Source organism: Poromitra crassiceps, assembly GCF_964638095.1.
Source record: "Poromitra crassiceps genome assembly, chromosome: 13".
NCBI lineage: Eukaryota > Metazoa > Chordata > Actinopteri > Beryciformes > Melamphaidae > Poromitra > Poromitra crassiceps.
This window is the reverse complement of record NC_139644.1, coordinates 48,709,572-48,722,074: the sequence shown is the minus strand read 5'-3', so window position 1 is coordinate 48,722,074 and position 12,503 is coordinate 48,709,572. Positions and strand designations below refer to the sequence as shown.

The 12,503-nt window shown below is 43.8% G+C and overlaps 2 protein-coding genes across 2 annotated transcripts in view; both read right to left on the bottom strand.

Moving 5' to 3' along the window:
• Positions 1-1,112: 1,112 nt before the first annotated feature.
• On the bottom strand, positions 1,113-2,518 carry LOC310787182 (piggyBac transposable element-derived protein 4-like). The gene is made up of 3 exons (XM_083648548.1): positions 2,473-2,518; positions 1,919-2,345; positions 1,113-1,801 (listed from the first exon to the last, which is right to left on the bottom strand). The coding sequence occupies exons 1-3, from the start codon at positions 2,509-2,511 to the stop codon at positions 1,245-1,247; spliced, it is 1,023 nt and encodes a 340-aa protein (XP_083504674.1). The 5' UTR covers positions 2,512-2,518; the 3' UTR covers positions 1,113-1,244.
• Positions 2,519-3,413: 895 nt separating this feature from the next.
• LOC310788614 (collagen alpha-3(VI) chain-like) overlaps positions 3,414-12,503 on the bottom strand; it is a gene marked incomplete at both ends in the record, with an annotated part of 75,476 nt that continues 66,386 nt past the window's right edge. The window contains 14 exon segments of the mRNA XM_083650142.1: positions 3,414-3,857; positions 4,285-4,341; positions 4,343-4,366; positions 4,709-4,762; positions 4,879-4,971; positions 5,078-5,223; positions 5,370-5,448; positions 5,538-5,769; positions 6,402-6,504; positions 6,802-7,410; positions 7,559-7,842; positions 7,844-8,144; positions 8,307-8,915; positions 10,984-11,571. Of these exon segments, the coding sequence (XP_083506268.1) occupies positions 3,414-3,857; positions 4,285-4,341; positions 4,343-4,366; positions 4,709-4,762; positions 4,879-4,971; positions 5,078-5,223; positions 5,370-5,448; positions 5,538-5,769; positions 6,402-6,504; positions 6,802-7,410; positions 7,559-7,842; positions 7,844-8,144; positions 8,307-8,915; positions 10,984-11,571 (3,623 nt within the window).

The following is a 12,503-nucleotide window of genomic DNA, read 5'->3' as shown; positions in this document are numbered from 1 at the left end:
GATCGTGACTGGCTGAGGGATAGACTCCAGGGCAGGTTCTCAGGCATGTCTTGGCTTCTCTCACCTGAGTCAGAAGAGGAACCATACACATTGGCAACACTCTCTTTTCCTAACATTGTAGAGTCTGTGGGGCATCAGGGACCTGAGGCTATCCTGTCCAGGATGGCCTTGTCAGAGGAGCAGCAGAAGGCCATTCAGATGGCAACAACTGGTCAGCTAACAAACCCACACTGGAATTTGTTTAGGAGAGGGAGGCTGACTGCCAGCAACTTTGGAGCTGTCCTTAATGCAAAGTGTATCACTCCTTCACTTCTTGCCAGGGTCCTGGGACAACAGCAAGCACTGGATGGAGTTAAGTCAATAAAGTGGGGCACTGATTATCAGCGTTGCCAGACGTACGATAATTATCGTATTTGTACAATAATTTCGACCTCTGTACGATGTACAATCAATAATCCCAAAATCCTCCAAATGTACGATAATTTCATAATTTTGTGACACTCAGTCGAATCCTACGTCTATCACTCTATCTGTTTATACATCTCTTCCACAACGTCTTTGCAGCCAATACGTGCTTGAACGTGAGTCATGATTGGTTGGGATGGGGATTGGGGAAGGACAAGGAAATTAAATAGAACCTGAAAACCATAAATACAGAGGGTTAGGGTTAGGGTTAGCCATCCAAGGCTGGCTGTTAATGGCAATAACAATAACTAATAATTATTACGAGTTACTATAACAATAACTGGCTGTTATGGATGGTTGTCATAATCTTGCAAATTATCCTGTAGTGTGGGGTAGGCATTAACCCATTTCAGCCTATTTTCGCCTAAAAAATAGCCTCTAAAACCTAAGTCCGATTTGATAATAGACCCCCAAATCCTGAACTTTTCATAGAAATGTCAACGCCTACTAAAATAGTGATATCTCAGCCTCTGTAGAAGATAGAAACACACTTTAAAAGGCATTTGAGAGCTGACACATGTGGCTTTCCTTGTAAAAGGTGTTTATTGGTATGACAATTCAATAGCATTGTCAAATATTGCTGTAAACACAGAAAAATTTTAAAAAACTAAAAAACGTATGAAAAAACAAGCAACAAATCACTCCAAACCACTCAAATAAAATCAAAAATGTGCTCCACACTGCCCCCTTGTGTCCCCTTGCAACCATAAAAAAAAATGCAGTCCATTTACCATCAAAGGGGCAAGTGTCTAAAGTGTCAGCTAGTGTTTAGCAAACACTTACAAAAAATGTCTGTAGTGTTTTCCAAAACACTCAATGTGGACAGGCAGGTCACACTGTATGCAGCCATACACAGTTAGCCCACTGCCTACTACATCTTTTTTGTCCAGCAACAACTGGCACTCCCTGCAGAGCTTCCGCTTCTCAAACACCTTCCCGAAGTCGTGCATTGGGGGACCTGTGGCTTCTCCTGACGTGCTGGGTGCTGGGGAGGCTGCCCTGCTCGATGTGCTTGGTGCTGGGGAGGCTCCCCTGCTCTCTGGAGTGGAAGGAGAGCCAAATGGAGAGGCTGGTCTGGAAGCTGGGGACAGAGGAGGAGGAGGAGAAGGAGGAGGGATCACAGGAGGGGCCCTCCTTGTCACCGGTGTGATGAGCTCCTCCAGCAAGGTCTCCAGCCAGTCCTTGTAATGTTTGTGCCTTCCTCCAACAGACCTGGCTGCAACGTAGGCGTTGTAGCACGACACAGACAGGCCCCAGAAGAACACACGCCGCCACCATTTCTTCGACCGATGATCGAAACCATAGTATCCAATCATCTGGTCGAGGAGATCCACACCTGGAACACACATGGAACTCTGTTTACATACGTACATTTTCACTCAAATGACCTCAGTGAATATAAGCTTACAGTATTTTAATTTTTGTTTATAAAACATAAATCTGTAAAACAAACCTTTCATGTGGCTCTGGTAGTCCGCCAGGCAAGCGGGCACTACCACATCAGCCCGGTGGGTCTCATCTCTCCTCCGCCTTACAGTCCCTGTTGCGCTGGGGTCATGGTGATTGGACAAGACCATCACCGTCTTTGTGTCTTGCCACACGCAGAAGGTGAGGTCATCCTGCTGTGCCACCCGGAACTCGTGCTTCCCCAGCGCAGCCCTCTTTGTCAGGCTGTGGTCCTTCGGCAGCCCCTTCCTATTGGCCCGAAGGGTGCCACAGCCGTACAGGAAAAGGCCGTTCATCTCCTGGAGGAGTTCTACACTGGTGTAGAAGTTGTCCATATAAATGGACAGGAAGGTGCCATTGTATGGCTTGGCGAGGTCCAGCACCACGCGCTGTGCCAGGCCCGTCTGCGGCGCCGCTTCACGTCCTGTGTACACCTGGGGAGTTTGCAAGAAGAAACACAAGTCTGAGGAAGGGCCTTGGGTGCTTGAAAGGTCACTCAAATAACAACACATTACAGAATACATATTTGCATATTCTTGGTGTGCTGATTTTTTTCCTTACTTTGAAGTGCGGAACGTAGCCTGTTGAGCTCTCCGCCATCACCCAAACCTTCACGCCCCATTTGGTTGGCTGGAATGAATGAATGAATGAATGTTTATTTCACACATTACCAAAAGATGCAGGTTACATAGGCAAAATAGAGGTGAGACAATTTGATCAATCAATCAGCAGTACCTTCATTGGCAGGTATTGCCGGAAGCCAAGCCTGCCTTTGAACTTGATCATTGATTCGTCAATGCTGACTGTGCCGTTGACCTCATAGAGGTCCTGGAAGCGCTGGTTCAGGAAGTCCAGGTACCAGCGCAGTTTCCAGAGCTTATCAGCTGGGTCGCCTCGTGCGTTGTTATCTTGGAGGTGAAGGTATCTGAAGAGGTGAGAGAGGGGAGGATGGAAGAGGGGGGGTAGGGGAGGGGGGGTAATTAGACACATATTACAATATATTATAAACAATATAATGTCTTGTATATTGTATACAATATTGTATATTGTATTGTATATTATATACAAGTAGACACATCTTGGATGAAATGAAAAATTGTAGGCTATATCATTATATAGGTTAGTTACACTTGAGGGTTACAGGGTCTGTCTAAGTGCAGTGTCTGTCTTGGTGCAAAGAGTGAAGCGCATTCTCTCCACATTCCTGACAATTGAATAACAATAGGCCTACTAGGTGTTTGCCCACACACAATAGGTGTAGCAGCCGAGCCCAGCAGGGGTTTCTTACCCCAGTGTATAAGCTCGCTACAATGGCAATACTCCCACTACACCTCTAATACATTTGCAATATATTTCATTTCCCTTAGGGCATCATAACAATGGTACTAATGTTACATTTTATCTATCAAACTACTATTATTTATATAGCGCATCCTATTCAATGGGGCGCATCTATATCACGCAATGGTTATAATAACAAGGATAATATTATTGTTCTTAGCCTACCTCCAAATGGCGTCAAATCGGTCCCGGGACATATTCTGGCCGAAGTTGGTTTTGAAGATGTTTTTGGATAGCCGCCAGTACTCTCTTCGGACGGGAAGTTTCATTATCCCCATGGCGAGACACAGCCCAATGAATGTTTTCATTTCTTTCACTGTTACCGGGGTCCACTTGGCTGCTTTTTTGGCTGGGGGAATTGTGCGTCTCTGGTCGGCATATCGGTTCGTCTCCGTGACAAGACGGTCCCACATTTCCTCCGTGTAAATTTTCTCGAAAGAAAATAGAGGTGTGGAATCGGCTTGTAAGCCAACACCGCTTTTCACCCCGGGCACCCTTTTGAACGCTTTGACCGGCACAGGACGGTAACAGCGCTGCTCCGTTACCCAGTTTCCATGGAAGCCTTCGAATTGGTCATCTTCGTCAGAGTCATCGTCATCGTCATCCTGAAACATAGTTCTGACCCACTGATCTCTGTCCAAGGGCTGCCAATCGGGGTCTGTAACTGGGTCATCATTTAACTCTTCATCAACGGTGGAATGTTCGGAATATTCCGCGTCTTCAAAATCGCTTCCTTCGCTAATATTATTTTCTTCCTCCATCGCTCTACAGATCCGCTCAAAGTGAAGAAAAAAAAAACTTTTCCTTCCCAAAACAATCCCAGAATGCATTGCGAGACCCCACGTGTGTTTTCTGAATGATTTAATTTGCCTAGAGACCGGAAATAGGCGAAAAACTACAGCTAAACTACAAATTGACGTAGACGTCATCCCGTCTTCAAAGGTATATTGACGCGAACGGCATCCCGTCTTTAAAGGGAGAATGACGCGAACGTCATCCCGTCTGAAATGGGTTAAGGTGAAAATCCTTTACCTTGACACCTCTCTGTCCGGTACATCCCTGGAAACCTTGGGTTCCGTTGGGTTCCGTTGACACCAGGAGGACCTCTCTCTCCCTGTCATTAAACACCAAAGATGTTATGCAAAATATGTAGACACAAAATACAAACATTATTAGGAAGATTACATCTGAAGGCACATATTAACTCCTAACAAATCCGAAAAGCAGTATACTGTAATACAGAGGTTCCCAATCTTTTTCATCGTAGGACCAAAATATACATTTTGTGTCTCCCTGGGACCCAAACTCACAAAAAACATACGGTAATGAGTTGCCATGACGACCGGTTGCCGACACCCCAACCCCCTTCCCCCCCCCTCCATGGGTCCGGGACCCTTTTGGGAAACACTGCTGTAATAGAAGCCCTCATGCAAATGAGCAGGGAAATCAAACTTACAGGTCCACCCTCATCTCCAGGATGTCCTTGGCTTCCCACTCCTCCTGGACCACCCTGAAAGACAGCACAGCAAAGTCCAGTGAACAATCCATCTCTGCTATAATTAAGAAATGTTTGGTCTTGTATGTCTTTCTAGAAATGCCCAGAAAAGTACATCATAAAATAGATACCTTAGGCCCTGGAAGTCCAACTGCTCCTCTGTCTCCCCTGGTACCAGTACACTTGCATGGTACTGCACAGCATTCCCTCTCTGCAATATTGTCCTGTGCAAAAAAAAGAAAAGAAAAAAAAAAGAAAAGTGTAAGTGATTGAAGGGAGGAAACAAATAACTATTAAAAGAAAAAGACAAGAAAAAACATGACAACTCACCAGTTCCTCCATCAGTTCATAGTCCAGGTCCATGATGTTGACGCGTAGGGGCCTGGTGTACCTGAACCCTCGACCAAACTCCAGCAGCACCGCTTCCTCAAATTTGGGCACCCGCTCCAGGCCAACCATGATGAGACTGTGCACACCTGTTTGGCACATACCGTATGTACAAGAGTGGATGGGACGAGAAATCCTGACTTGTTACTAGAGTATAATATTACTATTAGTTCATATATCTGTGGTTCAGGATACATATCATTTGAGGGCAGTTTATATCATCCATCTTTGTTACCTGACAGGTGAAGCTCCTCAACCCTCCTTTTCATTTCAGCATATGGGGCATCAAGACCATCAGTCAGATGGATGACAACCTTCAGGGGGGGAAACACCATTCAGTGTCACATTTGCTCCCATTTTTGGTGAATCTATACATTGATAGAGGTAAGATTCGCTAACCCACCTTGACAACATTGTCCTGTCTGCTCTTGAACCTATCAGTGTAAGCTGAGATGGTCCTGCCATTGAGGAGATAGGGGCCACGGCTGTGTAGAGCCCTGAAGTCTGCAAAGAGCTGGTCAACGTTGTCTGTGAAGTCCAGGTGGACAGGCTCAGAAGCAGAGTCCATGGCCAATATGCCCACCTGCACAGAGGGAATCTGCCCTGACGAGCAACTGATGCTTCCCATTTTGGAGATCCAAGATTCAAGATTCAAGATTCAAGATTCAAGATTTTTATTGTCACTCCATGGTACAAGTATCACGTGTGAAATTCTTGTGCTGTGGACTCCGTTTACGACATAGTACAAATAGGCAACAAGCAATGAGCAATAGGCAATAAGAAATAGGCATCAATAAGCAATACTAAGCAGCAATAGGCAATGAGGCAGAATAGCGATAAGACAAGTCAGTGGCATATTCATTGCACATAGGTGCACATGTTATGTGCATACGTTAGACATGTTCGGACATTTTAATTCGACGTATTTGACATACAGTGCAAATAGCATGTACCTTATTAAACATACAATTAAACATTAGGCATTGTGCATACGTTAGACGTGTTCAGACATTTTAAATTCGACGTAATTGACATACAGGTGCAAATAGCATGTACCTTGTTAGACATACAATTAAACATTAGGCATACATAATGGTAGCAGCTGCAGTACGGTACGGTACGACTACTACACTATTTGTGTATGTTAAGGAGTCACTATTTGTGTATGTTAAGGAGTCTCGTGGCCTGCGGGAAGAAACTGTTCCTCAAGCGATTTGTGCGTGCTTTTGGAACCCTGTATCTCCTCCCTGAGGGTAGCAGGGAGAACATCCTCTGCAGAATGGCACCCATCTTGCTCTGGAGGTTGGTCTGAGCAGTGAAGATGTTCTGGGAGGAAACATCAAAGCCTACCAACACCTCCACGCTGCAGGCTGTGAGAGAGAACATGGTTAGACATAATGCCTTACTTTGTGAACCACAGGCAACATTTGGAAGTCAATAATATTGATTACCAATACATATTCTTATATTCCCATAGCACACTTAATTAATAACAGAATCGGATATTTTCTAAATAGAATAATTTTGCAATTATACACACACACAGTATATGTATGTGTATATATATACTGTATACTGTATATATACACATACATACATACATACATACACACTATATAACTAAAAAGTCTATTGGCAAGTAAAAAATACATCTCTGTGATTCTCACTTTTAGTAGCTGGTTGCACACCAGTGCAAAGACTGACACCCTTCACCTCATCATCCAACGTCTCCAGGATCTGCTCATTGAGCTCTGAAAGCTCCTGGTAGGTGCTTGCACGAGCTACAGTGGTGGACTCGCTTCCCAGGTTTTCTAACTCATCTTCGATGTCGCCCACTCCCACGGCATAGATTCTCACGCCGCTGTTCTTCAGACCAAGGGCTGCTGTTTTACTGTCATCAGCTGATCGTCCTCCAGTGACAACCATCAGGATCTGAGGGACCCCCTCATCCTTCCTGCTGCCTCTGGCTTTGGAAAATTGATTCGCCTCAGCGTGGCGAATGGCTGCACCAGTGTGGATTCTTCGTCCGCCTTTGTACTCTGCTGCAAGGATGGCATCGAGAATGGCCTCCTTGTCAGTGTATGTGTTGAGGTAAAATACATCAGTCACATCTGTGGCATAGTGTGCCAGGCCAATCCGCAGGTTGTGCCTTGGGTTGTAGAACAGATCGATTAGGTTGTAGATGAACTCCATCACCACCTTGAAGTTGTCCTTGCCCAAGTTAATGGAGCCGTCCACCAAAAACACAATATCAGCCACTTTAGCTTTCGGCAGTGCTGTGAGATCAAAGTTGAGATATTGCAAGGAGAAAGAAGGGGGACAATAGGAGAAGAGAAAACTGACTCAATATAAATATGATGCTATCTCGTTAATATGAGCTTAATTGTATGATTGCAGTAGCTAGCATCTTTTTGCACTACTTACATGGATCAATAGTAGGTTCCGGGTCAGTCATGGTTCTACTCAACCTCTCAATAACGGAGGTCTGGATGGCTGGCAAGCTAGGGAATCTCGGAACTTGAAGGACATCAGCTGGTGAGGTGGCAATTTGGTTTAACTGTCTTGTGTCAGCAGATTCAGCTCCGATACCAATGCAGTTGACCCGGGCGTTTTTAAGCCGAGGCCCGTAGAGAGACACATCAGTGGGGGAACGTCCACCTGTGAGAACCACAAGATGTTGGGAGGCGTCGGCCAGACGCACACCCAGCGTTCGTTATGACGTACTCAATGGCCTCTGCCAGGTCTGAAGACCGTCCACTCATCTGACGTAGCCTTTTGATGGCAGAGAGAACAGCTGGTTTGTTGTTATGTGAGTTCAGAGAGAACTCGGTCTTCACTCTGTCTGCATACTGGACAACAGCCACACGCACCCCGTCAAGCTGCACATCAAGCTGTTGGACAATGTTGAGGATGAAATCACGGATATGAGCAATGCCAGCAGAACCTGTGTTGTCTGAACCATCGATGAGGAAAATGATGTCCTTTTTCCCAAGGTCAAGAAGGGGGAATCCTGAGTAGGAAAGGACAATAAAGAGACAAAGGGTTTCTCCAATTTATTTCGTGAAATTTGTATGGTTAATTTTATGATTCCCACTTGATGAATTCAATTCAATTTAGTTCACTGCAATTATATGAAAAACACGTTGATGTTTGACAATATAGTATTTCATACCTGGTATGATAGTAGGAGGACTATAACTCTCTCTGATGATATCAGTGGTCATTGTGTTGACTGAAGCAAGAAGGTGCTGCTCCACGTTTGGAAGCTGTTGGAAACTGTCAACTGTATAGGCAAACTCAGGCTTCAAGGAAATCTGTTTCAGTTCATCAGGGTCTGCATTCCTTGAGCCAACGGCAAGAGGAGCTACCAGGTTACTCTTAAGTTGGTTAGCTGGAGCGGTTACATCATCTGCAGACTTACCACCTGTGACTAGAATGAGGAACTGAGGCACACCTTCCTCAATACGGCTTCCAGCTGTCCTCTTGTAGATTTCTCTGGAGACCCACTCGAGAGCCCGACCTGTGTTCAGGAGGTTCCCACCTTTACTCCGAAGCCTTGTCACAGCATGTCGCACCTCATCTTTGGTGGAGTATGCATTCAGCAAAAAGTCTGCCTTGGCATCATCACTGTACTGCACCACTGAAATTCTGACTTTATCCAACCCTACATCCAGCTTCTCCACTACTCTCTTGATCATTTCACGGATGGAGGGGAACTCACTACGCATCGCTGTTGTGCCATCAATTAGAAACACAACATCCCTCTTGTCTCCTCCAGCGGCTATTGTGGGAACTGCGAAAGACAGCAAACAATATTGTTTGTTAGCTACAGTTACAACTGAATTCAATTATGTGACAACCGTGCATAGCTTCATCAGGATATATATATATATATCTATCCTCTAAAATAAACTTTCCGTAGGTGAATCTGACCTAAGGAATCTTTTTAAACAATAGATGTTTGTATTTTTAAAGTGTGCTTTTCCCCCTGCATTTTCGCCCGTTTTCTCCCCCCTGCTGTCCCGCTCATTTCTCCACCGCCTCTGCTGATCTGGGGAGAGTTGTAGACTAGCACATGTTTCCTCCGATACATGTGAATGTCGTTTCACCTGACGGCGAGGACACACTCTATTCTCCCCGGTACCCCTCCCCCTGAAAAGGCGCCCGAGCCGAGTGCAGCGACCAGGGCACATATCTTACCGGCTTCACACCCGCAGACACGGCCAATTGTGTCTGTAGGAACGCCTGACCAAGCTGGAGGTGCCGCTACCAGGAATTGAACCTCTAGGCAAGGGCTTTTACCTCTACACTACCCAGGCACCCCTTTTTGAACTGTGTTATGTCAAACTCATTAAACATTATTGGTCAGAGATAACGTAAAGGAACTCGCCAACATTTTGGTAGATTCGCCTAGACATCTTCCCAATAGTAAGACAAGAAAATAGAGTCCCTTCTCTTCTCTGTGCGTGGAATACAAAAATAGTGAGCGCTAGTTAGCTTAGCACAATGAATGGTAAATGGTAAATGGTAAAAAACATAAAATGCTTCCATACTGCTCACCTGGCGTAATCCAAGTCTCCACAAGCCCTGAGATGTCAAGTTAACTTAAAAATACATAATTTACACCCTGTTCTTAGCTGAAATCTGCACTGTAGCCAGGCGCTGGGTTCCAGCTGTAAATTATGTTTTTTCAAGTCAACTTGGCATATCAGGGCCTTGTGGAGACTTGGATTACGCCAGGCGAGCAGTATGGAAGCATTTTGTTTATTTAAAAAAAAAAAACATATTTGCTCATGCTAACGGGGGTAGGCCAACCGTACCATTGACTACCATTCATTGTGCTAAGCTACTGTAAGTAGCGCTCGCTATTTTTCTACTACATGCACAGAGAAGAGAAGGTACTCCAGGGCCGATTCTAGGGGGGGGCAGGGGTGAGCTATGCCCACCCAAAAATTAATCTTGCCCACCCCAATTATTATTATTTATTTTTTTAATCGCCCTTTTTGAATTCCAGGCGACCGCACTTAGGGTCGCGACCCGAAGGTTGGAGACCACTGGGTTAGTTAGTTTAGGGCACCTAACAGTAGTTATAGCTTTAATTTGATTTGAGAAATAAGCTCATCCAATACAAAGAATATTATGGAGTTGATTCTTTTAAACTATGGATGAAGGATTGTTATTTATTTGTTAGGGTAACAAAGTCAATCTGCTTTCAAAGTTTTAATTTCAGTTTGAGTTTGAATAAGACTAAAAGTCTTGTAAATATAGGTTTGAAGGCTAAATGGCAAATAGTTTTTAGCTATGGTTAAGTCTCACTGCACTAGTCTTTAATTTGAGAAATAAGGTCATCCAATGAAAATAACTGTTATGGAGTTGATTATTGAAATTATGGATGAAGGATGTTTTTAAGTTTTATGGTAAATCAATCTGCTTTCAAAGTTGTTTTCTTTTCACTTTTAAGACTAAAAGTCTTGTGAATATAATAACAGTTGTGTAAATAGTTAGTTTGTTAGTTAGTTTGGTATGTACATAGTTAGTTTGCAAATAGTTTTAATAATAGGAGTTTTGTAAACATTGGCCTGTCCCCTGAGTGAAAGTTCATACTTAGGTTACCCACAGCACAATGTGGACACCTAGTGGAACAGTTTAGTGTTAGAATATAATGCAACAGAGTTTTTTTTTGGTATGACTATTTTCATTGCCCCCCCCAAATTTTCAATTGCCCACCCAGTAACCTCACCCTAGATATGGGCCTGAGGTACTCTATTTTCTTGTCTTACGATTGGGAAGATGTCAAATAGATGAATCTCCCAAAATGTTGGCGTGTTCCTTTAACTGGGGAAAATTACCTTCATAGTGTGGGAAAACTGGATTCAACTCATTCAGAGTTGTGATTATGTTGTCCTGGACTGTGTACAGGCCAGGGAGGTCATCTACAGTGTAGGCATAGTTAGGAACATATGAGACCACCTGGAGCTCGGTAGGGTTAACATCCCTGGTCCCGATGCTGAAGGGCAGAACCCTAGATCGTTTGAGTGATGATGCTGCACGACTAACGTCATCTGTAGAACCTCCACTGGAGACGACAATTAGAAATTGCGGTACACCCTCCTGCTTCCTGCTCCCACGCGCTCCTGTCAGGACATCCCGACTGACAAACTCCAAGGCCTGGCCCAGGTTACGTTGTGTTCCTCCACGTTGCCTTATTTCCCTGATGGCATTCAAAACACCCTCTTTGGATGTATGTGTGTTCAAATACATATCAGCATTTGGAGAGTCACCATACTGGACCACACCAATCCGGATCTTATTCTCGCCAACATTAAGATTGTCCACGATCCTGCGCATAAACTCCTGGATAATAGGGAATTCCCGTCCAACACCATCAGAACCATCGACAAGGAAGACCACATCCTTCTTGGGACCATACGACTCAGCTGAAAAAGGAGGAGATTTTTATTATTATTATCTTCCGGTACACAATTAAAATATGTGACAAAGGGTTAAATGAAATCAAAAGAGCATTTACACAGCAGTGTTCAATATCAATTCAACTAACTATGATTGGATACCTGAAATACAACTACTCAATGGAAAAATCTGATTGAGAGATTGTGTCAGGGTAAGTTAATAACATGGGGGAAAGCCCAGTCTGAAGGTTTTATTGATTGTGGATGCATGCTATTGTAACTGCAATCTGCTATCGTCTGATGTGATGTTGTTACCTGTTTTATCATGGATCACCCAATAGCAGATTGTAATTGCAGCATGCAGCAAATGTCAGTCTAACCTGAAAAGTAGTGTCTGTTTTGTTTAGTATAATGGTATACGGTCTAATAAAGCTACACTTTTAAACATTTATAGTTAAAATAACATTTCTGGAAAACACTCCATGCACCTGATAACCCAGGTATCCCTGAAGAGAGGGTTAAATCATTGTCTCTGACATACTAGGGGAAAGCATGAGTATTTAGCAATTAACCTCTTTTTTATGCCATGTATAATTACATCCACAATACTGATTTGATTGTGTAAGAGTTTATATATATTATTTATAATGGATATCTGCTGTGCTGGACTGTCTTCACAGCCACCTAAAAGTGGGAACTCATTTCTGACATCAGATCCATCCATCAAAACATGTAGCCTAAGTAAATTCAAGATGACTTTTAAAGTATCAAGTTGTAGCAAAAATGACAATGAACTTTTTTCCTTTTGTTTTTTTTAGAATATTTACTCACAACTTATCAATTTAGACTGTGGCAACTTACCTGTCACACCAATGTGATTTAAAGTCAAGAGTACATCTAATAAGATGTCTGGGAGCTCTCCAAAGTCTCTGATTGGGAACACAAAAGTGGTATTCAAC